Source organism: Paramisgurnus dabryanus, chromosome 5 (assembly GCF_030506205.2).
Source record: "Paramisgurnus dabryanus chromosome 5, PD_genome_1.1, whole genome shotgun sequence".
NCBI classification, from domain to species: domain Eukaryota; kingdom Metazoa; phylum Chordata; class Actinopteri; order Cypriniformes; family Cobitidae; genus Paramisgurnus; species Paramisgurnus dabryanus.
In genome coordinates, this window is record NC_133341.1 from 11,230,676 (window position 1) to 11,257,200 (window position 26,525).

Genomic DNA, 26,525 nt, shown 5'->3' on the forward strand with positions numbered 1-26,525 from the left:
TTGTACTGAAATCATTTGCATGCATTATTAGTTTACCTTATTTCTGATAAAACTATAAAAACATTAGTACTTTTCATGCTGCCAAACAAACCTGCATGTTTGAGTTTTAATGGTGTAAATCAAATCCTCTAAGCAAAATGCGACAAGAAACTTTAGAGCCCAATCGCATAAGATATATTATTATCTGTCTGGTTTCCTTTCTTCCCTACAGAGGACGCAACAATGCAAAAGGACCCACAAATGCAGTGAGTTACACCGACTTTATCTCCAGTGTCTTTTATTTGTAACAGAGACTTCCTAAACCTGTACATGTTTAATTTTCTCTAATCACAAAAAACCTAATGGCTCTGTCACATGTCTTTAAGGTGGCATTCAATGGAGTTTATGCAAACATGAGGATGGTTCATGTTTTGACCTCAGTTGTGGTGAGTCCAAAGACTAGTCAAAATGCGTGTTTGTTTATATAATTTCTTTCAGTTCTAATTGTTACATTTATATTCAATACTATCTCATTGAATGTAAATTTGTGCTTTGCCTCTCTACAGGGCACCAAATGTGAACTTAAGGTCAAAAATGGTCTGATCTATGATGGAGTTTTTAAAACATTTAACCAAGAGGTAAGGAGAAGTTTACTCTAATGCTGTGATTATCATTGTAAGAGTTACAGAAGTGATGTGCGTAGATCAGTGAACGATTTCCAAAATGTTCAGCATATGGCCCCCCTTGTGTACGGGGTATCATTGCCCCCCCAGATCAAATTTATGACACAAAACATTCTAAAACTTAAAATTTGAATCAAATAGAACATATTAAATGATACAAAGTAGTTGGTTAGTAGCCTTATTTATCTGAGGTTTAATTACACAGAAATTATGATAAAAAATGTCATATAAAATGATAAAATGGCACAATCTCACGGCCCCCAGTTTGAAAACCACTGGCTTAGATGAAATTGGCCATCACCACTAACATACTGGATATTGAAAATGACTGATATTTCTTTAATTAATGTGGGATTGGAGTACCATTTTCCTTTAATACAGCTGCAAACCTTCTCACAATAGATTCATTTGAGTATTTAATATTTCATTTCAACATTTGAATATTGTCAGTGGAAGTTTGTACCAATTAGGGATGTGCATTTATGTCTTTTTTTCATTTCGAGGGGCGCAAGTAGCTGCTTTAGTTTAAACAGTGATAGCCTAAAGACCACGGCAAACACTGTGGATTTGCACTAGAAGTCAGGACCGATGTATAAAAAATGTACATCACACATCAGATAAATAGGTGGAGAGTTGGTCTTTTGTGGCTATTCAAACACATCTTACCACATGAGCGTCTACACCACAAAAGCACAAAGCTTAAAGTTTATTGTTTAAAATAACAAAATAACGTGTTTCACATGTGTTATCTATGACCAATTTAATTTTTTTTGAATGAAAGTGACAATCCTTTCGCTTGATAAAACCCTCATGTCATATTCAGGATTGTTTACAGATGGTTGAGACACAAATAATATTAACCATTATTAATATTATAAATAATCATTCTTAACCATCTTTATTGGCAGTGTGATATTGCCCTGGATGCTGCACACAGGAAGAGTTTAGAGCCTAGTGTGGGCCCTCGTCGTGAAGATATTATTGAAACCATCACCTTTAAGTCCTCAGATGTAGTGCTGGTGCATTTTAAAGATGTGGACCTTAACTATGCCAAGAAAGGTAAGCCCACACACTATTCTGTTGTGAAACACATGTTTCTCTTCCTGCCTTTTTATTGACTACTTTAGAGGTTTGACCCGTGAAAATCTGAATGCATAAAAAGTAGGGATGCTCCGATCAGGATTTTTTTCAGCCGATATTGAGAACCGATTTGTTGTCTTTGTGACTGATACCAATGCACGATACTGATTCTTTAAGCTGATATGCAAGCTCTTTGATGACTAGAAATGTTAAATTTTTTTCTAGATAAAGTAATACTACAGATGTTGGCTTTGTTATATTACTCGCCATAATTAGGTGTATTATACACTCACCTAAAGGATTATTAGGAACACCATACTTATACTGTGTTTGACCCCCTTTTGCCTCCAGAACTGCCTTAATTCTATGTGGCATTGATTTAATAAGGTGCTGAAAGCATTCTTCAGAAATGTTGGCCCATATTGATTGGATAGAGTTGATGGAGATTTGTGGGATGCACATCCATGGCACAAAGCTCCCGTTCCACCCAATCCCAAAGATGCTCTGTTGGGTTGGGATCTGGTAACTGCGGGGGCCATTTTAGTACAGTGAACTCCTTGTCATGTTCAAGAAACCAATTTGAAATGATTCAACCTTCGTGACATGGTGCATTATCCTGCTGGAAGTAGCCATAAGAGGATGGGTACATGGTGGTCATAAAGGGATGGACATGGTCAGAAACAATGCTCAGGTAGGCCGTGGCATTTAAACGATGCCCAATTGGCACTAAGGGCCCTAAAGTGTGGCCAGAAAACATCCCCCACACCATTACATCACCACCACCACCAGCCTGCACAGTGGTAACAAGGCATGATGGATCCATGTTCTCATTCTGTTTACGCCAAATTCTGACTCTAACATCTGAATGTCTCAACAGAAATTGAGACTCATCAGACCAGGCAACATTTTTCCAGTCTTCGACTGTCCAATTTTGGTGAGCTCGTGCAAATTGTAGCCTCTTTTCCTTTTTGTAGTGGAGATGAGAAGTTACCCGGTGGGGTCTTCTGCTGTTGAAACCCATCCGCCTCAAGGTTGTGCGTGTTATGGCTTCACAAATGCTTTGCTGCATACCTCGGTTGTATCGAGTTGCTCTTTTATCAGCTTGAATCAGTCGGCCCATTCTCCTCTGACCTCTAGCATCAACAAGGCATTTTTGGCCCACAGGACTGCCGCATACTGGATGTTTTTCCCTTTTCACACCATTCTTTGTAAACCCTAGAAAATGTAGTGCATGAAAATCCCAGTAACTGAGCAGATTGTGAAATACTCAGACCGGCCCGTCTGGCACCAACAATCATGGCATGCTCAAAATTCCTTATATCACCTTTATTTCCCATTCTGACATTCAGTTTGGAGTTCAGGAGATTGTCTTGACCAGGACCAAACCCCTAAATGCATTGAAGCAACTGCAATGTGATTGGTTGATTAGATAATTGTATTAATGAGAAATTGAACAGGTGTTGCTAATAATTTATTAGGTGAGTGTATAATTAATATATTAGTATAATATCCGACGTCACCATTTAAAGGAATCGTTCACCCAAAAATGAAAATTTTGTAATCTTTTACTCCCTCTGAAGTTGTTCCAAACCTGTATAAATTTCTTTGTGTTGCAAACAAATATATTTGGAATCAAGGTTGAAGCAGGAGTACCATTGATTTCCATGGTATGAAGAAAAAAAAAATACTTTGGTCAATGGTGCTCAAAACGGGTTGGTTACATTGCTCAAAATATGTTCAGCAGTACAAAGAAATGTATACAGGTTTGTAACAACTTAAAGGGGAGTAAATGATGACAGAATATTAGTTTTTTTTTTTGTGGATGAACTATCACTTTAATTACAAATAAATCATAATAAACATCTTTATGTAAAAGGCTGCTGTAGACATTTGGTGTTGGATAACTGCTAAATTTGATAGATTTAATTGAAGGCAGTGGTGGAAAGGATGACATTTTGCCAGATCAAATGAATAGAATATTCCTCATTATAAAATATTTACAATATTACTACATGCTGTTTTCAAAGAACACAAATACCCAGCCATGAAATAATTAGGGCAAACATGCTCTTATTTGATAGCTATGCAGTCTCTGAAGTCACATGATTTGCAAAATAATGGTCTACAGCTCTTTTTCTGTGATGCATTAATAACTGGATTAGTTGAATCTGGTCAATGACTGTCTTATACTTACACCTTCTTTATTCTGTCTCTTTCCTCTTAAATGGCTCTAGTCTCATCGGATGCAGGTAATCAAATCATATCGTCTTTTTTATTACCGTTTGTGTTTGTGCAAAATCTTTTTAGATGCTTGTGGCACTCTAATTCAAGAATTTTCATAGAGAGAAACAAATGGTTGTAAAAGTAACATTAAGAGTCTTTGGCTGTTTCACACTACATGCCAAGCAGTGCTTATTTATTTAGCACATTGCCATGTGCTTTTTATGTCTATAACTGACATTACACAGACCAGAAAAGCATGAAAAAATGTGGATTAAACAAATGACAGTTATATAAACTGCAGTGACAGTCAATTAAGCATCTTGAAGAGTTTTTGCTCAAAAATGTATGTAATATGTGGAAGTGTGATGGTTGTACTTGTGTTAAACAGACAGTAATTGCAGCACAGTTTGCACTGCAAACACAGCTGGTGTGAAAGCACCGTTAAACCCCATTCACACAGACCTCTGGTCCCAGAAAATACCCGTAAAATTGCCAGACAAGCGTCTGTGTGAACAAAAACTCGTTCCGTTAATCTTCTGGGATCGTTGCCGGAAAGAGGACCTAGTAAGATACATGGGTAACCCTCTGTGTGAACAAGAAGCCGGAAGAATGCAGTAATGGGCGTGTCGAAGTGAGGAGGCGCGCGTCATCATCACAACACAAGTTATGGTTCAGCTCCTTACAACGAGAGATAACATGCATATAAACATTCAACACGAGAAATGTTGCAAACTAGATTGAAGCAGTTATCAGGAAATGATATATGAGACGCATAAACAATGACGCACGTGCCGTAGTGAGGACGCGCGTGTCATGGCAACATGAAGTTGGTTCAACTCTTTAAAATGAGGGATTTACAACATTCACTACGAGAAATGTCAGCAAACTGGACTGAAGCAGATATCAGGTAAGTTAGCTCGTTACTTACTGCGTTGAAACGGAGATCATTCAGCAGCATAAAAGAATATCGCGTCACGTGCTCATTTGAGCTATAATAAACGAAAATACCCGCATGTCATCCCAACAAGATATATCGTCCAGCTCCTCAAAATGCGGGTTTTAAATGCATATAAACAATCACGATGAGAAATGTCTGAAAACTGTATCAAAGCAGAAATCAGGGAGCTCGTCAAATATCCACTCTGAAGCTGAGATCATTCACCAGCATAGAACTGTGCATTCACGCGCTCCTTTGTAGTCTTATCATAAACAAAAATGCATGCGAGTTGTTTCTGGAGAGAGAAATAATATATAATATGCAAACTTCAGATGCTGCGTAGAAGAGAGGGCGGGACTTTCCACAGGTCACGTGTCTTTCCGGGACCATCAGTTGCTGTGTAATCTTGGCAGTGTGAATGTAAAATAATCTAACTATTCCGGAAAAATCCAGGATTCAAATCCCGTGTATTTTACGGAATTTCTGTGTGAAAAGGGCTTTAGATAGTTTGGGTATTTATGCTTGGTAAACCTATGGAGGTTAATGATGAGTTCCCTAAGTTCACTTATTGATAGCATGGCTGTGTTGTCCAAGTCAAAGAGTGTTTTGACAGTTACCTGCCAATTACCTGTTTGGGTGTTTTTTATGTTTTTACTGTGTGTCAATGATTTTATCAGTTCAACCAAGATTGCATTAGTAACTTGTTTTTATCTTACTTTGTGAGCCATCTGTATTGACATTTGGTGCTGTGGCATTGCTAAATATTCACTTTTGATTTTTAAGATGATAACATCAGTTAAACATCATTTGTTTATCAATTACAGCCTTATTTTTGTGCACCAGTGAATACACAGTGCACATTTTTTCACCAATTTGGCAAATACAGATAAAATCATCCAGTTTGTGTGTTGATAAGGATTTCAAGATAAAATATAATTCATATGTCCATATCAAAACCCAAACAAACCGATGTGTTAATCCACTCAAAGCTGGCTGCAAGTAGCTACTATAATTTAATTTAAATTGTCATTACATCACATGAATCTGATGCTGTATTTTATACCCTGCTGCAAAGCATGACTAAATGACAGTCTGAAGATTTTTGATCATTGCATGTTTGGGAAGAATAGGCTTCTCAACATGATCTTGTCAATCTAATAAGGCTCAAATGCAAATACCTGCTCTAATCTAGTTTGAGAGTTTTTGATTTATCAAAACTTTTAAAATACTTGGAAACAATCTGATGAAATGCACACAATGTATTATGTTTAATAAATTTATAGATTTTTTTCTTATTCTTTCTGTATTTACTGCATCTCAGGCTTAATGTTGGAAGGGCATGTTCTCAGAAACTTCACTCTCTGAATAAAAAGAAAATATTGATTTATGCATTTAAAAGTTACTCAAACAGTTTTAGATCAATTCGCAAAAAATTCTTTTAAATTCAATTTAAAGTAATTCATCATTTTCATAAAACCATTACATTTTAAGGTGCATTGTGTAACTTTTAGAAAGATCTCTTGACAGAAATACTATATAATATTATTAACTATATTATCAGTGGTATATAAAGACCTTACATAATAGAACTGTATTGTTTTATTACATTAAAATTAGCCATTTTATCTACATATACCGCAGGCCGCCATCTTTCTACAGTAGCTCTTAATGGAAAAACTGCCTACAGAGCGCGTTTTGTCCCTACGTTGTCTGAAACATGGACATGTTTGTCCTGTGCCAGCTACCGTAGCTTCTCATTGCGTTAGAAATCAAGGTTGGATAACGCTCTCCTGCTAAAAACACATTACACCTTTAAGTGCCGTTTGCCACGATATATATACACCATGAAAAATTGTTTATACTCCACCAATAAACATCTTAGGGAGCCTTCAAGCGAGTTTGACGGTTTTCTCGAGACAAGACAATACAATACACTCCACGAGATGAGAGACCAGATTTTTACACTTTTTAAGAAATTCTTAAAGGTAAAATATATAAATGGAAAATAGTCCTTTATTCAAATGGTCACATCATTTAAAATTTTTTTTTTACTAATCTTTGACTGTCACTAACAATTATTTTGGTAATTGATAATGAAGCAATATGATTTTGCCACAAACTGAATATCACAACAAAGTTGGCCTTTCATCTCGATGGGAAAATTTGTGATGTTTTAATATCGCGTTTTAAAATCTCGTCATATCCGTAATTTTGTGGTTACCCTTAGTTTTGCACACTTGAGCTAAATTTAGATGTTTTGTGATTCATGATTAAGTTGAATTGTGGCTTCCTGAATCTAAATCAGACGGAATTGTGACTCACCAAAAAGCCCCTTATGCATCACAAGTTCCATTGAAAGAAAACAGTTGTCTGGTTATTAATGTCAGTGGTTTATAATTTTTTTATAATCAAATAAAAATATATCAAGGTAAAATACAATCTAAGTTTTGTTGGTTTGACAAGAAATTAAGTTCTAACCAAATCTATCAATTTAAAGAATGTTGATCCAGACCTTATGAAACCCGGCAAAATCATATTCACCTTGTTTTCTGAGAACATAGCCTTTGTCTGTGTGGTGTGTGTCTGCGCTGTAATGCAGATTTACATTTCAGATCTTTACATGCCCTCCATTTCTGTTGATTCATTATAATAATAATTATAATTTGTTACATTTATATAGCGCTTTTCTGCAGACCTCAAAGCGCTTTAAATATGAATGGGGGAATCTCCTCAACCACCACATCACACATTTGCACATGTTTTTATGTACTTTATAAAAAGATTTTACAAGGTACATATACGCCACATCAAACATTTGTTAGCTTTTGCGTCATAGTGTATGTTATGTTAATCCTGTCGTGTGTCGGTGTTGTGTTTTTGATGGTAAAGATAACTTCACAGACAGTGCGGTAAGCACTCGTGTGAATGGGGAGCACAAAGAGAAAGACTTGGAACCCTGGGATGGAGGTGAACAGCACATCTCAGGCAGTATGGAATCTCTTGACACAGACATGGTAAGGTGACAGTCGCGCATGTTTTTATATTTTTTATGTTTTTATTCATTTATTTTTTTATTTTATTGTAAGCTCATTTTTAAGCACACGTTATTGCTCTCCTCAGTCAAATGGTTGGGATCCTGATGAGATGTTTAAATACAATGAGGAGACATATGGCGTGAAGTCCACCTATGACAGCAGCTTGTCCTCATACACGTAAGTCTGTTTAGTGGAGGCAAACTGTGATTTCTAAAAGACCCTTTCTGTGTTCTGTTATTTATTCTCAATCTGTTTTCTGCTTCCTCTTATATTCCAGGGTTCCATTGGAGCGAGACAACTCTGAGGAGTTCCTTAAACGGGAGGCTCGTGCAGCACAGCTTGCAGAGGAGATCGAAGCCAGTGCCACATACAAGGCCCGCGTAGCCCTGGAGAATGACGACCGGTCAGAGGAGGACAAATATACTGCTGTGGTTCGTGGAGAGAGAGAGCTTCACAGCCTCAACAGGTAAGCCTTCAATTACATCCTGACAGTGCTTTGGTAGTTTTTTAGGTGATCCTCTCCTCCGTACCTTTTTGACGAACTAACATTTAGCCAATTGCTAGTGAGTGTTACAAGGCGAATCATCTCTCGTGAGGTTCAAATCTCCTGATTTCTTTCATTCTTAATTGTTTGTTGCTCTTTTGGCGGGTTGGGTACCTGTTAAATGCACCCCAGAAATAAGCAGAGGACAGTTACACGTTTTCTTTTAAATGCACACTATGTAAGTATGTCGTGGTCAGATTTGTAGACCTAACACCGAATCTACACCGGACATGAGCGACGCGACAAAAGACCCAATTAGGAATGAGTCACGCTGGATCCAGTGTGTTCAGCACCACTGATTATGTTTGGCTAAGGATGGCACGTTCCCTAATTACTGGTATAGTCCGGTAAGAGATTTAGTCAATTGATGTCTTATATTTGGGATTTAGATTTGGATCAGTATGCATACATTTGTGTATGTAGTTTTTCTATAAAAGAGAAAATGCAGATAAATATAAACATTGTGATAATAGCAATAAATTTGTCAATGAAATGAACAAGATTAAAGATATTAAAGACTAATGTAACAAAACTGGCTACTGTATGTCACACACAATGCCTTAGATTAAAGATTAAATTGTAAACAGTGACACTCATATACTTTCGCAAAGGCTAACGGGTGGGTGACACAAACACTTTAAATTGAGATGTTTAATGATATATTTACGTATAAATAACAATAGCATAAGTGTAGCAGAATTAAATTACAATGTAAAATCTTTTGAAAGTAATAATTGTTAAGCTTAATAACGTAGATATATCGCGGGTGCTGAATGGCTGCTGCGCTAGATGCTGTGCGTCAATCAATCTTGGCAAAAAGGAGAGATCTTAGAGGACTTTTTATTATAACAAGTAACAGCCTTTTTCGTCTTTTGTTGCATCACACCACTGGTGTCCGGAGTAAAATTATTCTTTCCCGATAAAGCAAAGTTGTTTAACTACAACTGGTCTGAAAGAAAGGCTTAGATTAAAGACCGCAAATGTTTTACATGATTAATGCTAGTTACTATAATAACCCAGTTCTTTCATTCGAGTTACTAACATAACATAAGCCATATATCTGTTGTTTGTATTATGTATTTGTAAGTAGCTAGATTTAGGGATTTTGAAAGTTCAGTTATCTACAAATTATATTATGACAATTAGTTTTGCACAATTAGTTGTATTTAAATCTAGGCTTCACATTTATTTTAACAGGGAGAACAAATACATTCCCCCTGTTCAGAGGAACAAAGAAGCAGGGATGTCATGGGGAGCTGGTCGTCATCCACACACAGCTGGGCCACCGACATCTAGATATGGACCTCACGACAACAACACAGTGGAACAGCGTGTAGTCAATGGAGGTACAAAATGGACTTTATATTTTTTATTTTGCCTGAATTAGTTTTGGATATTTGATGTCCAAGGTGCGGTTTCACAGACAGGTATTAGGCCTAGTCCACACGGACACAGGTATATTTATAACCAGAGTTTTCCCTAAAAAAAAATCCTGTCCACACATGCTCGGTTTAAATTAAATATCCATCCACACGATAAAGCAAAAGCACGCTATCAAGCGCTGTCAAGAGCATGCCACACCAGCAGGCGGGGATATAACCCAAATCGTGTTCCGCAATATAGTGAGATAACTGAGCATCTATCTGTATACATGTTAGAAGCCCTGTTAGCACAGTTATTATTAGCAAGATACGTCCGCCATTGCACAGAATCATCAACAAAGCAGTCAGCGGCGCACAATCTTGACGTCAAACACAGTGGATAACGACGGACACTCTGACGTCGCAAGGCAAAATTCCCGGTTTTACTCTCTACACGACACCACTGTAACCGGGGTTTCTTAAAAAGCTCACCCTGGCCGGGGTTTTCAAATATGCTCAAATTTTCAGTGCCCTGATACTGCGGTTTTGTGTGGACGAACGGCCGAACCACGTGAAAAAACTCACGGTTATAAAAATACCCGTGTTCGTGTGGACTAGGCCTTAGACTAGTCCTAGACTAAAATGTTTTGCATAAAATAAAAACTGAGATAAAATCTCTCTTCATTTTCGTTTACAATCATCTCTACTAGAGATCGGATATTCAGCTGTTACGTTACGGCTTTTAAAATGCACTGAATGAGTTTGTGCTGTTGCTCAAGTTAGTACAGGTCTTAAACTCCTGTTGCTGTCATCCTGTGGGTGGCAGCAACACGAAACTACAATGAGCAAGAACACACCCATATGGTGCTTTTCCGTTGCATAGAACCCCACGGTTTGGTCACATAGAAGCATTTCTTCCTCCATTATTTTACTGTGGTTCTTTTTCTTCTTCTCTCTTCTAAACATTGGCTGCGTCCGAAAACTCAAGGCAGTGACTCGTGGCCTCGCTGCTTCATGAGAAAACGACTTCGGAGGCATGAAGGCAGCTCAGAGAAAGACTTTCGGACACACTTCAAAGGCAGCGTTTTTGAAGATTTGTTGTATAGGACTTGATGTTGATATCCCTTAATTCATACTTGAGGCACCGATGAGACTCTGTTGGATGGTCAATTAAGTGATGGCACCCTCTGCCACGCTACTCCTCAGTCCTTCCTTCTCCTGAAGTTGCTCCTTTCTCGTAATTCAGTGAAAACCCTTGACATGACCTAACCTCAATCTCTTAACACCACAAGCTCACCACAACCCGACCATACACGCCAACTCGTTTGACGAAGGCTCGAAGCCCCACTGTCGTTAATGCAGGTTTAATGGCAAACGGTTCTGTATGCCTTACTATCTACCTCAATACACAACAACACCGGACCACAAGAAAATGGCAAAATCCCACCGGGACCCGAACATATGTGCCAACCCGTTTTACTAACGCCAGAGGCCCCACTGTCGTCGTTAATGCAGGTTCAGTGGCAAACGGTGGCAAACTATTTACCGCAATTACCCAGCAACTCCGGACAATTGGACTTGAAGTTGCTACTTACCTGAGGCACCATTGAGACTCCGTTGGATGGTCAAATGAGTGATGGCGCCCTCCTTCCTCGGTGTTTCGCTGATAGACCCACGACACCTCCAGAGGGTTCAGCAGTGAATCCCAGCGTCCCAGGTTCACTCCCTAGGTGCCATCAACTCACTTGAAGACCCAGGCATAGTCTTTTCTCTTCACCCACCGCCATTGGCTTCCCTTTTCCGAAGCCCTGGAAAGGACTTTGACTGCCTGCCGGTGGGCCTTTCCTCGTACTCCCATCTCCCGGAGTAGCCTGGATGTTGAGGTGGCTACGAACCCTCTACAACCTACTTCCACTGGGCGTACCTTTACAGCCTTGTTGTTGCGCATCGGTTGCAAGTTCAGAGTACCTCAGCTGGCCCCATGTCCAAGACCACTCCTCCCCTCCTGCACTGGGCCTACGATGTCCTTGTGTCTGAGTGTTGCCTTTGCCTGCTCTGTTGCAGCCAACGGGGTCCACTTCCTTCCGGTGGCCAAGATGGGGGCAGCTTGAGCTACAAATGCATCGCTCGAATCCAGTAGCATCATCTCCAGTCTGACTTTGACACACTTGTACTCCTCTACCAGACTGGTAATGGGCAGGTGTAGCATCCCTTTGCCATAATGTCCAATACTGCTGTGGCACCTGGGAAGGCCAGGCCACTTCCTTACATATGAGCTGACCAATCTCTCCATCTTTTCCACCTTTGAGAGCGGGACTTCATAGAGGGTTAGTGGCCACAGGAGACGTGGAAGTAGGCCATACTGCATGCACCAGAGCTTCAGCTTGCCCGGAAGCAAGGTTCTGTCAATGTTCTCCAGGCCACTGGCTACCTCCTTCCTAAGCTGCTCTACCTGCTCTTTGTCTTTAAGGGAGGCATCATTCCAACGACCTAGGCTCTTCACTGGCTTCTCTGAGACTGTTGGGATGGGTTCCTTGCCAATGTGGAAGCGGTGTTCTGACAGCTTCCCCTTGATGGAAATACTTCTGGACTTGCTTGGCTTGATCTTCATGCGAGCCTGCTCAATGTTTTCTTGGAGCTTACTTAATAGCCGTACAGTGCAAACCTTGGTCGTGGTGAGAGTTGTAAGGTCATCCATGTAGGCTCTGACTGGTGGCAGCCTCAGCCCTGGTCTTATTCGCTGTCCGCCAACCGTCCATCTAGAGGCCCGGATAATGACCTCCATTGCCAGGGTGAAGGTGCAGTGGGGATGTGGTGCAGCCGGCCATGATTCCCACTTGGTGAACGTGATTTCACTAAGTAAGATGTGATCCTGGATCAACACCATTGTTGGTCCTGGATCAACATTTTCATTAACCAATCAGATTGCAGGATTAAGATTGGTGTGCATGTTAGATTAAGGTTTAGGATTGGGTTAGGGGCTTTTAAGAAATACTCCTCAAACTATTATTCGAGGGTTTAAAACACACTAATTCGAGGGTTTAAAAATGTTTAGGGTTTGAGTTAAGGGTAGGTTGGGGTATATTTGATTAAAACGTTGATCCAGGATCAACAAAAAATGTTGATCCAGGCTCACATCTTACTTGGTGAAATCACAGCGACCATTCCCACTTCCAGGTGTTGCCAAGCTGTTGTGTACTCTGCTGTTGTCACACAGAGTTGGAAGTCCTTGAAGTAGTCAAAGGCTGTCCACAGGAGGTTGTGAGGGACTGAGCCAAAGGCATTTGCAAGATCCAGGAACACCACGTTAAGATCTGTTCCCTCCTTTTTGGCGACCTGGATCTGATGCCAGATGACACTAACGTGTTCTACACAACCTGAGAAGCCTGAGATGCCTGCTTTCTGGATTGACGTGTCAATCAAGTTGTTTCTTTGCAGCTATCCTGCCAGCCTGTGGGCGATCACGCTGAAGAAGATTTTTCCCTCCACATTTAAAAGGCTGATCTGTCGGAACTGCCTGATCTCTGCCGAGTCCTTTTCCTTGGGAATAAGGATCCCTCCGGCTCTCCGCCAGGATTTGAAATATAAACATAGAGCACCTTTGTGATAACTTATCACATATTTGAAAACTACAATACTAATTTCTCGCTAGAAATGCAATTAAAAGGTGTAAAAAGTGAAAATCTACCTTTATTTACACTAAATTTGTGCTCCAGTCGCATCCTTGGCCGCCATTTTATTTTTTCGAAACTCGACCAGGCTCGACCAATCACATTCTTATTGTACGCCCATGCATAGGTATCTCAGGAGACAGGAAGTAAACCTAAATTTGAATTTCGGACAAGCCTTGATGCCTTTCTGCCTTGGAAAGCTGCCTCAGAAGGCAGCAATTTAGAGTTTTCGGACAAGGCCATTGTTTGCAATGCAGTAGCACCTTTTCTTCATTTTCTTCTTATCCTGATTTTGAGCATGTCCTGTACAAGGACGCGACTCTGGGCTGCCCTCTGATGGTCATGAGGGTTATAATGTAACGTGTCTCTCATTTGTGTGTTGCATACTTAGATTATCCAAATTAGACCCATTAGAAGGTGTTTCCCACACATTGACCTTACTTGGGCAGCCCAAGTTTTGATTTACAGCCTTAGCCGATGACCGATACAGGCGGCCGGTTTTTCTTGAGCCGATATTTGGAGCCAATACTGCTTTTGCTCACAAAATTTACAGCATAAAAATGACACTATGATGCCAAATGTTAAGTCTCAATTTAAAAAAGTTATATTTATTGAACTAAAAAAACTATATTTAACAAATAGTAAAAACAGCTTTCGATGTTGTCATGGAAAGGTTGGTTTTTAGTCACATGACCTGCAATCGCTGTAAATAATGCCGGAAAAAATTATCTAACACAACAGCCACATATCGGCAGATAGACATAAAACTAGGGGGGTAAATCATCCCGATATATCGGCTGGCCAAAATATCGGCCGGCCAGTATATTGATCTATCACTAAACATGACCACTTGAGTTAAATTTGGGGACAGACGCTTGTATGTTTGTCAATGTTAGTGCCCTAGAAACAAGAAAAATTGTTGAAAATATTAATATGTCCCTTCACAGGTGCTTGGGCCATAACAAGCATTCATTCAACCAATAAAGATTTTTTTGGGGGCTTCTTATAACCTCTATTACTAGATATAGATATTAAACTACATTGATTCATGTTTTTCACTATACTAACGATCTGTCTATTAAATTCATCTGTCTGGCTTTCAGTTAATCATAACAAAAATATATGGGAAAGACAGTATTGCATGCGCAGCTTACATCCATCCTTTCTTGAAATTTTTGCTCCATTTTGATTTGCACAACAATGTCAGCCTGTGTTTTTAAAAAAAAAAAATTTATGTAATTTGTGTTCTTTGGTGTCTTGAACTCTCATCTCTACAAAACTCATGCTCCATTCTAATTTAACCATCTCCTTTTTTATTTTTTAAAAATCTTATTTTTTCATGTCCATTTTTTACTTTCTCTCTCAATGTAATTTTTCTTTCTCTCATTTCGACTCATTTAATTTCTGTCAGGTGCTCACCCTTGGCCCTCGCGCTGCCCATCTCCCTCCTCTCGCCCTCCATCACGTTACCAGTCAGGCCCCAACAACTCTCTTCCACCCCGGGCGGCCACGCCCACAAGACCTCCCTCCAGACCCCCATCCAGGCCCTCGCGGCCCCTGTCTCACCCCTCTGCACATGGCTCCCTGGGGCCACTGTCCACCATACCCAAACGCCTGTCCTCGGAAGGTACCAGAAACTAGACCGGGCAGCCATTTTTCTTTGGCACCACTGCTCAGGTTCACGTTTTGCAATCCAAATGTCTGAATTGAGGCTTCCACTAACAGCTATGGGATTTTTTTGTGTTTAATAAAATGACTCACCCTTCCTCTTGTTCCAGTATCTATTGCTAATGCGTTTTTCTTTCTATGCATGATTGGAGTGAATATGGGCCACATTTCATTCGCTTGTTTTCTGGTGTGTAAAGTGTGTCCGGACACAAACAAGTATTTATTGTCAAGCTTGACATGATACATCAAATGAATAACGTTGTCACAACCTTTTCAGTTAAAATGTAGTTTAGGTAGAATTAAAGATCTCATCTTTCATTTTCTTTTTAAAGTTACTCAAGTAAAGGTCTTAATCTTATTTGGTTAAAACAACAGCGAATGTCTTGGCTTGTACCATGCATCACAGTATGTCTAAACCATATTCAGATGTTTCTACTGTAGTGTAGTGACTTTGTCTGGACCTTCACATTCACTAAACACACCACTGGTTGCACTGGTTTGGAGAGTGTCACATTAAGACCAATGCCCTAAATGTGTATTTATTTCTTATCTGAGAAACATTCATCTGTCTCTTGTTAAACGCAGGTCCTCCAAGAATGTCTCCTAAATCACAGCGGACCCCCAGACCTCATAGAGTGCCCTCATGTCGGGGCGGTGGGCCTCCTTCCGGAGATTTCATGTCTCAAGGTGCGTCTGAGGTTTCGACTCCTCCACCTGCTCGCAACAGCCCTTCCGGGGGAACCTGGTCATCTGTAGTTAGTGGTGGTAAGTCTGTGTTGTAAATCTGTACAGATTTCATGTCAGTTTCTGTCATAATCGTCAATAAAACTGCGGACTAATTTTGCTGCTTCCTTTCAGCACACAGACCTCGTTCACCTCGACAGAATAGCATCGGTGGAGGTGCTCTGAACCCCTCCTGTGTGTCTTCCCCTCAGGCTGGCACGGTGCCTGTAGACTCTGTAACAGTTTCCACAACAGCGACGTCACCTACAGCAGCAAACACAGCCACCAACCTGGATGCATCTCAGATCGAAGAGGGTTAGAGCTTCACAAGTATCACTTACTCAATATTTCCCAAAGGATAATAAAGCTTCTATATATATCTGAGCTATGTTGTGCTTTTATTATAATAAACTGAACTGGATGTAGATGCCCCCTTTAAACTATCAGTGATAATTTAGGGCCAGATTTACTAACGGGAAACCGCTAGCGCAAATCATCATTTCGGGGTCTGGATTGACTAAGAACCCGAAGTGGATAATTAGCGCTTAAAAGGTGTGGTCTAGTTATTTTTGCGACTGATTTATTGCATATGCATTTCTAGGATTTTTATTTTCAGACTCAAAATTTATTGGAGGAAAATATTTAAATGATTCAAGCAGCGCTCTCCTTATTTGTGACCCTGAACTAATTTGCGTTACTCTTAGTAGATTGCATTGATCATTATGACAATGATATGTTGCGCATGTGTTACTTAATTTGTGCATTTTTATTAAATTAGCTGCCAATATTACCACTCCCATCTGTGGTAATAGAATTGGGCTCTTGTGCTAATTTGTCCCGTTTAGTAAATCTGGCCTTTAGTGTGGTTGTTTATGAACAAAATCTAACAATGTTATTTTATTTCAAACATAGCCAAAGAATCAAGAACACTAGAGACAAGACAGAATTCTCCCAATGCCAACAAGGAAAATGTGAAGCCTCTTGAAAGTTCTGCAAGTATAGCTCGAATTGTCGGCAAAGGTTTGTAGAGATGGTTTTTGACATTTGTCAGTTCTTAAAGGAAAACGCCACATTTTTTTCAATATTTTGCGGTGTTCTTACCTCAACTTGGACAAATTAAAGTTTTTCTCGATTGCTAAGACACATTTCTTGAAAGCTGCTCTCCTTTTCTCTAAACTGTGAACACAAAACCCAATTTTCAAGCTACATTCACAAACCTCAGACTCTTCTTGCAAAACCAAACTTTCACCTCAAAACAGTTCAATCTGTGCTCAAAATTGAATTATGTTGTCAAATCGTGCCCCGAGTCAATAAAAATTAAAAACACTACGGAACAGTCACTAAACACTACCTTGAAAAATAGAAAATACAATGCTCAGGACATAAACCTGAAGAAATGAATGTTTATTGTTCACTGTAGGCTAAATGCATGTTGCAAAACAAAAAAAACTGTGCATTTAGCACTTATACAAAAAGACAAAAGAGATATCTTGTGCAGAACAGGGTCAATCACAGTAGCTCTGATTTCATCAGATACAGTATTACTGTTCTTTGTCTTCGCTGACCACCTCGACCTCCTCTCACACAAACTCTTCGACACAGATTTCTATCCATTGTAGGGCCTCACAAACCAGTGCTTTCTGAACTGGCTTACTTTATATGTTCCCTCATATCATTAGACACAAGTGTGATCAATTTTGAGTTGTTGTGTTCAAGTGGTGACACATGTGCTGTAATTGTGTTTGACTTTTGTCACCTGTGCTCACCATTTTGCAGCACGGGTGCATCACAATGAAAATGTGTTGGCAAGTTGTGTCTAAACAGGTGAAACGTGCTTATGGATTTGCCAAAAGAGTGATTGATTCAATCAGTGGGTTCAGGCAACTGAGCATTTGGTTCAGACAATAGGGTTTAGTGTTTTAGCAATTGAGAAAAACTGTAATACATATCTTTTTTCAATGCGTGCACTTAATCTTTGTACAGCATGTCGGGAATGTGTTGGCATTTAGCCTAGCCTTAGTCTAAATGCTAACACATTCACGACGCGCTGTACAAAGATTAATTGCACGCATTGAAAAAAAGATATGTATTACAGTTTTTCTCAATTGCTAAAACACTAAACCCTATTGTCTGAACCAAATGCTCAGTTGCCTGAACCCACTGATTGAACTTGGTGGTATGATCTTTTATCACATTGATGGGGCTTATTTTGCATTATTACAGGGCTCTCTGGAATGCTTGATTCTGATTGGTCAGTTGAGACATTTGCAGTTTCGTTCTTTTCAAATAATAACCGCTCCAAAGTAATAACGCATAGCCGGTACTACTTGTATGTTTAAAATACCTCGGCGGCAACAAAGATTATCTTTTGGCGCCGCCTTGTGACAAACACTGGACAACCACAATTAACAATGGAAAGTTTTCGACATTAATTTTGACATGTACAGTAAAAACAAAATGTTTGAACAGTGGCTAGATATAGAAAAAGAAATACAAAAATTGTTTAAAAAAAATACAGAATGGGCAATAAAACTTCTCAAAGACTGGCTAAAAGAGAAAAATGGAGAGAGATAAGTATGAAGCAGAGGATCTTAAAAAGGTATTACGATCATTTTATGCATCTGTGCAAAGTGCGAACGGTCAGACTTATTCAATAGCCAGCTATATGGCCATCAGGACTGGCATTGCCAGATATTTTAAAAAGTTTGATAAGTCCAACCTTCAACTCCAGCAATGCAGTTTTTAAATCTACAATTAAATCCATTCGTTCCGCTTCGCATTGGGTCCTGATCACACTGTCGGGGCTTATTTCGCGATAACTACCGGCTGCCTGTACATTTTCCCTTATATAACAACCAGCGGCCTGTACATTATCCTGCTTGTTACACGGCTATTTACCTTATAAGTAAGATAAAGAACATTTTTAAATATTCATTTGAAGTGTTTTATTTGCTTATTTTTAACAAATGCAGACCTTCCGGAAAAGGAAAACCCATTTACCTTTGGTTTTAAGTAGAGGTCGACCGATATGGTATTTTCTCTGGCCGGTTCCGATATTTAGAAATCAGGGTAGCCGATGGCCGAGATATGATGCCGTTTAGTTTAGTGTTTCAACCGTTATTCCAACACATCTGTTCAAAGGAGTCAGTTCGCAAATCGGACGCGTTGTGTGCTAATCCAGGCTGAGCAACGCAAAAGTTTAAACAAAGTGTTACTGCAACAACACGAAAAACATTTCCTCGCTGGATATGATTTGGTCTTCCGACCTTTCGCCATTGTGTCAGTTTTGTTTTGAGTAATATGTGCGAGGGAGAAAGCAGAGAGACAGTTTAAAGGGTGCACGCGCGCCTCTGGTCACTCTGTCATGCAAACAAAGATCATCATTCATTAATCACATTAAATGAGCCAAATCTTTGTGACCGCACGGACGGTGCACGGGGAGACATAAGGCCATTGCGCTGTTGTACTGTCTGCTTAATTCGCGTGATCCCGCCATCGTTTACTAAAGCTGTTTGTGAACGAGGCACGGCTGCAGAGTCTCACACACGGGCGCTGTTTTCCGCATGAGGCGGCGTCACAAGTTCTACAACAACACTTATGTGCCAGCAGATACGCCTGCCTATTAATCTGCCTAATTTTGCAGCAAAATCTACCAAAGCCAATTTTTTTAAATATGCAAAAATCGGCCAGATTATTGGGCCCCGGCCGATAAATAGGTCGACCTCTAGTTTTAAGATAAGATGTTCATATGTCACGACACACTTTGGTTTTTATAATTTGTACGTTTAATGTCATATATGTTATTAAAAGACATGCATTATATAAAATTTTTGTGTAATATTAAATTGTACCTGTCAAAATGATTTGCACCGTCTGCGTTACCATGTGTTATTTGTTTTTGAGCGGTTATTATCTAGAAATAACATATCTTGGAATGTCGGGACTGGCCAATTATAATCAAGCATTTTAGAGTCTGTGTAATGACTTTTTATTCTACAAAATTGTTAATACTGTATAGAAGAGTGAGTAGTTATAAGATCTTTCGAATTTCTATCATAAATTAGATGTATGTTAGACATGTACTATAAACTGAACCTTGGGATAAACAAGTCATTGTATAATTTGTCAAATTTATGTTTGTGTTGTCTCCCATAGGATCTCCCAGCATGGCTTCAGACCAGAGGAAACAAATAGATAATTTAAAGAAATTCAGTGAAGAATTTGTAGTAAGTTTATTTCACTACTGTTACTGTATTTCTGATCTTACCTTAAGTGCTTTTATTTAGTGCCTCCACTTTTTTTTAGTTGCAGACTTGCTTAAATCAAGAACGGGACCTAGGGGAAAAGCCGAAAGATCAACCAGCTGACAAGAATGCAGGAGACTCAACTGGAGGCAAAGTTTCTATAGAGTCATCTTTTTGTGAAGAGACCTCCACTTCTGTCGGCCCAGCGAGAAGTAAATCTGGTACCCCATCTCTATCTCCCTCCTTTGCAGTAGCGGAGCAGAAACGAGGGCCCGATGTGACTTCTCAGGGTGTCCAGACCAGCTCACCTCTGGCCAATGCTGCAAAAGACAAAGATGAGAAGGAGGAAAAAAATGACCCTGTAGCAGAGTGAGTCAGCGTTTCGTGATTCAGTTATCCGGTGTAAAATTGCTGTAATAAAATATATTGAGAGATTACATTTGTTTATTGACCTGAGGTATGTTCATGTAATCTTGATTCATGTACTTTTTAGGAGTGTGAGAAAATCTACTCTCAATCCCAATGCCAAGGAGTTCAACCCGAGAGTAATTTGCTCCCCTGTAAGTATATCAGAACTTCATTTTAAAGGGCACATATTATGCAAAATCCACTTTTCCAAGGTGTTGCTGGACAGAAATGTTTGTTGGTAGTGTGTAAACACAACAACCCTACAAAAAAAAGAAATCCACCATTTTCTTTTTTAATTCCCATTAAAAAAGTAAGTTTTTACAGCAATCCCTATTTCTGCTATTATCCACCAGGTGGCGCTCTTTCCCAACTTATAAAATCCAGAAGCAACCCCTTATGATGGGTATACATATAAGATTTTCAAAATGTGATAGACCTCAAATACTTGATTTAACGGTTTGCTCCTACAGTGTGTGGTGTGCCATGATGTATCAAAGATAGCACACCACACACAAACACTGACTGTGAACACGGGAAATCTCACAAAATCTCGTAAGACTTCAAAATAAGCATGGCGGACGATATGCAGGATAAAATTTCACTTTAAGAAATTTCACAATTTTCTTCTCCCATATCAACTTCACTTTGTGCTGTGCCATGACTGCTTCCGTCTTCTATCATCGCGCTTTCTGATTTAATATTTTTTCGTTTAATGGGTAAATTAAATCCTTCAGACTTTTAATTAAAAAAGTTAAGCCACTGTGTGCTTAAAAAACAGAAAAGAAAAAGAATAACTATTTATATTTCTTTGCACTTTTTTCCATTTTTCATCAGCCCAAACCAGCAACAACTCCGACTCTGACTCGGCCCCAGGGTCAGCCCAGCCCTTCCATTGTAGTACAGCAGCCCTCTGCTGTCTATGGCCAGACAATGTTCCAGATGTACCCTCTGACTCCCGTCAGTCCTGGCGTACAGGTGAGCTCTACGATTGTTCCGACTCTCATTTGTTCTCTGCATGGAAGTTCCTATCTGTCCTCAAAACGTCAATGCCGACATTTGTTTTCCTTTCTTGTGTGTGCGCGCCAAAATCCTAGGGGTCTTGTTCATCCCACATATTTCCATCCATCTCTTCTGTTCTTCAGTTTGTCAGCTTGACTTGAAAATATCTGCATGTTACTCAACACATGACTGTACTGTTAGATCTTCAGGTTTAGTTTGAGCCAATAAAGGCTTGTTTCATACCAAGTCTGATGCAAATGATGTTCAAGTTCATGTAAATTAACTTTACTAAAATATTGACTATTGAGTCTCTGAAAATGCTAATGCAAATGACAAGCGACGTTAATACAGATATTTTTATTGTAAAAATGTGCAGGGGTAGTAGATGTAGCATCTTTTCACTGGACTTCTTGGGTAATATTAAGCAATTTTTATTCGCAAGGGTATTTGGGGAGCATTGTTTTATTTTCCAGTCTTGTCCAGAGAATTCAGACTTGGGCTGAACAGGCCTTGAGGTCCACAACACAATAAATATCTTAAAGAAGGTAGCATGCTGTCTGCCTTTGGAGAGAGGTCTTGGTTCATCAGCCCAGCCTCAAGTTGCACCTCAGTGATATTTAATATATTGAGTTATTTCCATTTGAAGTTCAAAAAATAAAAGCTTCAATGTTTTTTTTTTTTTGTATTGGTAAATGCATATATCATCGCTGTCTGACAGAAACCTTGAATCTCCATTTTTGTTTACTTTATTGTTCTAATTTTACGTCTGCCTATGGGTTTTGTGAATAATTAACAGAACAAAAGTATTCAAATGAGCTAATGACGAAACCATGAAACTTTACCTCGCCTCTACAGCGCATGATGTGCTGAACAAATGTTGGAGCATATCTGCCATAAACTTATTTGTATGAATACATGTAAAGCATTTATCTTACACAACAATCAATAAAGACTAATTTTTCATGTATTTGAGGAGTGGAGAGAAGTTTATTAGTCTAGCATTTGTCGTTTTAAAATCTTATTTTTTGTTTGGTCAGATTATCAAAACCTGAGTACCTACATTGCTACAATAAACTTTATAACCTGTAAAATGATGTTAACTTAATGTGATGCATTAGGACATTTTATAAAGTATGTATTTTATAATGTACTATAGAGATGCATCTGATTTAATAGAGAGGAAACCAATTTAAGCATGATGTTTTCATATTCTGGTCATATTCGCCTGTACAAAGTATGCTTTATTTTTAAGGTGTTTTTATGTCAAAGGTTTTAATGTCTTACTGTGCGTTCACACCAGACGCGGAAGAGGCGGCAAAAACGCTCTTTTCGCGCATAGTTGGACGCTTGAACATTTTGAGTTTACTTGCTTCAATTTCGCGTGAAATTCTAGTCATTCGAGACATTCACGCGGAAATTCGCATCATGGGAGGGGCTTATATAGCTAAAATTGTGTAAACTTACCAGATTGTTTGACCTCCTCATTCACTTTCTTCCAAACTAGATCCTTTTAATTCCTGTAAAAGTATGAAGATGTCTCGTGTAGCAATGATGATTGTCCTCCATTGTTGTTTCTCCGCTGGCTTCCTGTAATTACGTCACTGCTAATGCAAGCTCCTGATTGGTTAAAGTTCAGATTTTTCAACTCTGTGCGTTTCACACTGCGCCATTCGCGCTTACCGCGCCACAGGATGCCTATTTGCATCTTTGCATTGACTTAACATATAAAGCCCGGAATACACTGCAGGATTTTTGCGCTCTTATAAGATCATTAACTTATCACACTGTGCGACATGGATAGTTTAAACTTGGGTAAGACAAGCATGTAGACTGTACAATGATGACATGGAAGCTTCGGCGGCAGGGTCACATGTTGTGTAACGTCACCAGCATGCGCTCGTGGTAAACAAATACCAGTACGCTGATCGTAGCAGCAAACACACTGCGCGGTGATCATGCTGAATTTCTGACACTATCAAAATCGTATCGGCTATCTTTGGACGTAAGACCGGAGAAACGGCCGTCTTTGAACCTCTCTCACTGTACGACATAGGATCACCCGAATCGCGACGATTGTTTCACGATGGCAATCTTTCAACTGGGACAGCCAATAATCGTGCAGCGTATCCCGGCTTTAATCACTCTCGCTCGACGCCTCTTTCACGTCGGGTGTGAACGCACCATTATGCCTACATCCCGTAATGCATTGTCTTCATAATGTTTTATTCTGGGAAAACACTTAAAGGTAGGGTAACAGATTTGATCCTGAATCATTTTTAGTTATGCTGGTTAAAAGTCTCCTCACATTCTGATAAGTTGTGTTAAGTTGTTTAAATGTATTTGTAAAAATTTATGTCATCTGTGAAAGGCGTAGGACCAAAAAATGTTCAAAAAATCATAGATTTCGGTCCGAACGGACGTTTCCTTTTATGTCCCTCATACGTAAGTGTAATTTGAATTCCCACCGCGCAGCGAGTCCACGCAGATACCATACGTCATCGGCGCGTTCACGTGCGCTCTGTCTGTAAACAGCGAGAACAGCAAACTTTTTTGCTGAATTGACAACCTACACAGGAGCGACAAAACTAAATGCATTTTTTATAACAACAACAGCAAAAACTGCCTGGATCAGCAAGAGCAAAAACCCAAATTAACATCGGTAACTTTACTGCTTTACCGCGAGATGCAAACAGCTACAGGAGGCAAAGGGTCTGAAAGGGTCGTTGCACTGTTTATTTTGGTAAGGTAGGTACGCGATATGTTTGTATTGAGATGGATTCAGATATTCTACTTTGATGAAACGTTGTGTTGCTTATGAAATTTGTGTTCGTTTTCCGGATTAGCATAACGATATAGTTACTACGTCTACACAATCAAACGTGTGCTTAAACTAATTCTGATGTAAACCAGTTGTTTATGTTGGTTATTTTGGAAGTGTTATTCACTTTGTACTGCAAAGTTTTCTCACTGGTGAATGAGACATGAGACGTGACCGTCTGATCTGTGCGTGTTCATGTGTTTGGAAAGAGGCGTGACTTTGGATGGCGATTTGACTTGAGGGTGGGATCGGGATTTCATTGCTAGGCGGCTACCGTTAGCATTTTTCAAAATGTGTTACCCTACCTTTAACTTGATGCGTTTATATTCTGAGCTCATATACTTGCCTATAGTAGGCTATGCTTCCTAATTTATGTATTGAATTTTGTCTTTCTTATATCGCACTCTTAACTCTTTCACCGCCAGCATTTTTAAAAAAAGTTGCTAGCCAGCGCCAGCGTTTTTCATGATTTTCACCAAAGTTTAATGCCCTCCAGAAAATGTTCTTCTTTAAATATATAAACATACAATATACCAAATGAAAGAACAGACCCTCTGCTTTCAAACAAAAAAAAAACATTTCATCGTACCTTTAGTGGGTCTTTTGCAATCAGCTTTTGAATATGGGTAGGTTTCTGCAAAAACACCATATTTTGAGCAAAAAGCAGAGATAATTCAATTTTTGTGACGGACTTTTCATAGAGATCCCATTCAGAGCGATCTTTAAAACGGACACGGACATGCAGAAGCTTGCCATAGGGCAATACTTCCGGGTTTAAAAAGTTGCGGAAGGGCACCACCTGGTGGATAATAGCGGTATTGCGGAAAGACGGAAAATCTCGTCATTGGCGGGGAAGCGTTTTCTCTTAATTGACGAGATATCTCGTCAATGGCGGGGAAAGAGTTAATGCATTAAGTCACCTTCAGCGTTTTATAATGTTTTTAAGCTTTTTATGAGGCATATGTCGGATATGACGTATATAATACATCTGCTGGTCAAAAACAGTATATCTCCCTCTGAGTTTTATTTTGGTTAAAACGTTAATAATTTTATGAATGTGTATGGCTATATATAAAACCATAATATCAACTTTGACAAATCCAGTGTTTATTATTATTTTTTTAAATACAATGTTTCTGTCTTTTCCTAAAAAGTAGCGGTTGTGGAGATTAAAGGTTTGATTAGACAGCGCCAATATATTGCTGTAGATTTTTATTTTTTACACTTTTCTTTTACATTTCCTGCATCTATCTAAGCCTTTGATTCATTCTTGGTCACTCGCATATTTTCTACAGAAATCTTGTTTCAAATGAAAATCAAACTAAAGACTCGTTTTTGTTCTCCCTCTCTCCTCTCTCTCCATTAGAAAAGCATTATTTGGAAGGTTTGTGCAATTCTAAGCTTTTTTATTCTTCTGAAACATGTATGAGACTTCTGCCTGTATAACTGACCAGCAGATGCTGGTTGTCTCATTTCTTACTGCAGCTGATTAATTTTATTTTTCATATTATTGTCAGTAAAGTATTTTTTATGCTGTCATTAAATAACAGATTATTTTATTATCTAAGATTTTAGTAGTAGTAGTAGTAGTAGTGTTTCTTTCTGCTTGTTTTAAAATCTGTATTTGATTTTCTTTTAAGTTTTTACCACAGCATCGGTGCCTGGTATACATGATAAATTATTAATTGTTGTTTGAACTATTGACCAAGACAAAAAAGGAAAATATTATAGCAATCTTCATTCAGAAGGTTTTGGGTGTATATACTGCTACTCACCAACACATTAATAATACAGGACTGCGGGGTTACACTTTTGCCTTGTCAATAAAGTGTTTGCATATTGCACACAAACATTCAAAATTATAAACTGTTAAAACTTCATTTTATCGCCTGCAACACACAGTAGTTAAAAATGCATTTATCAGCACAAGAAGTCAAAATACAGATGTAGTTCTGCATCTTAAATTCTGTTTCCTGTCCTTTAGCCTCCAGCCATGTACCATGTTCAGGTTCCTCACATGACCATGAGCCAGACCAAGCCCTACAGACCAGGTAAAGGTGAGAATTCTTCTCTATAAGAGTTGCGTTCTTTTTTCTATTTTGTTCTTGTCATGTTGTGCTGTACTATCTGCACTGGAACATTTCAGTATTTT

The 26,525-nt window shown here is 39.1% G+C and overlaps 1 protein-coding gene across 6 annotated transcripts in view; it reads left to right on the forward strand.

The window, feature by feature from the left end:
* The window catches only part of atxn2 (ataxin 2), a 48,914-nt gene that overhangs the window by 13,404 nt on the left and 8,985 nt on the right, over positions 1-26,525 (forward strand). The window contains exons 2-21 of one of the 6 annotated variants that reach the window (XM_065266804.2): positions 212-245; positions 366-425; positions 546-617; positions 1,571-1,721; positions 3,977-3,991; positions 7,792-7,916; positions 8,023-8,114; positions 8,215-8,403; positions 9,679-9,827; positions 14,925-15,140; positions 15,767-15,946; positions 16,040-16,219; positions 16,817-16,924; positions 20,060-20,130; positions 20,210-20,297; positions 20,400-20,517; positions 20,642-20,708; positions 21,391-21,531; positions 25,740-25,757; positions 26,358-26,430. In XM_065266804.2, the coding sequence (XP_065122876.2) occupies positions 212-245; positions 366-425; positions 546-617; positions 1,571-1,721; positions 3,977-3,991; positions 7,792-7,916; positions 8,023-8,114; positions 8,215-8,403; positions 9,679-9,827; positions 14,925-15,140; positions 15,767-15,946; positions 16,040-16,219; positions 16,817-16,924; positions 20,060-20,130; positions 20,210-20,297; positions 20,400-20,517; positions 20,642-20,708; positions 21,391-21,531; positions 25,740-25,757; positions 26,358-26,430 (2,147 nt within the window). Of the gene's footprint in view, positions 1-211; positions 246-365; positions 426-545; positions 618-1,570; positions 1,722-3,976; positions 3,992-7,791; positions 7,917-8,022; positions 8,115-8,214; positions 8,404-9,678; positions 9,828-14,924; positions 15,141-15,766; positions 15,947-16,039; positions 16,220-16,816; positions 16,925-20,059; positions 20,131-20,209; positions 20,518-20,641; positions 20,709-21,390; positions 21,532-25,739; positions 25,758-26,357; positions 26,431-26,525 lie in introns of all 6 variants that reach the window. The other 5 variants (XM_065266800.2, XM_065266801.2, XM_065266802.2 and 2 more) reach the window with 5 other exon arrangements.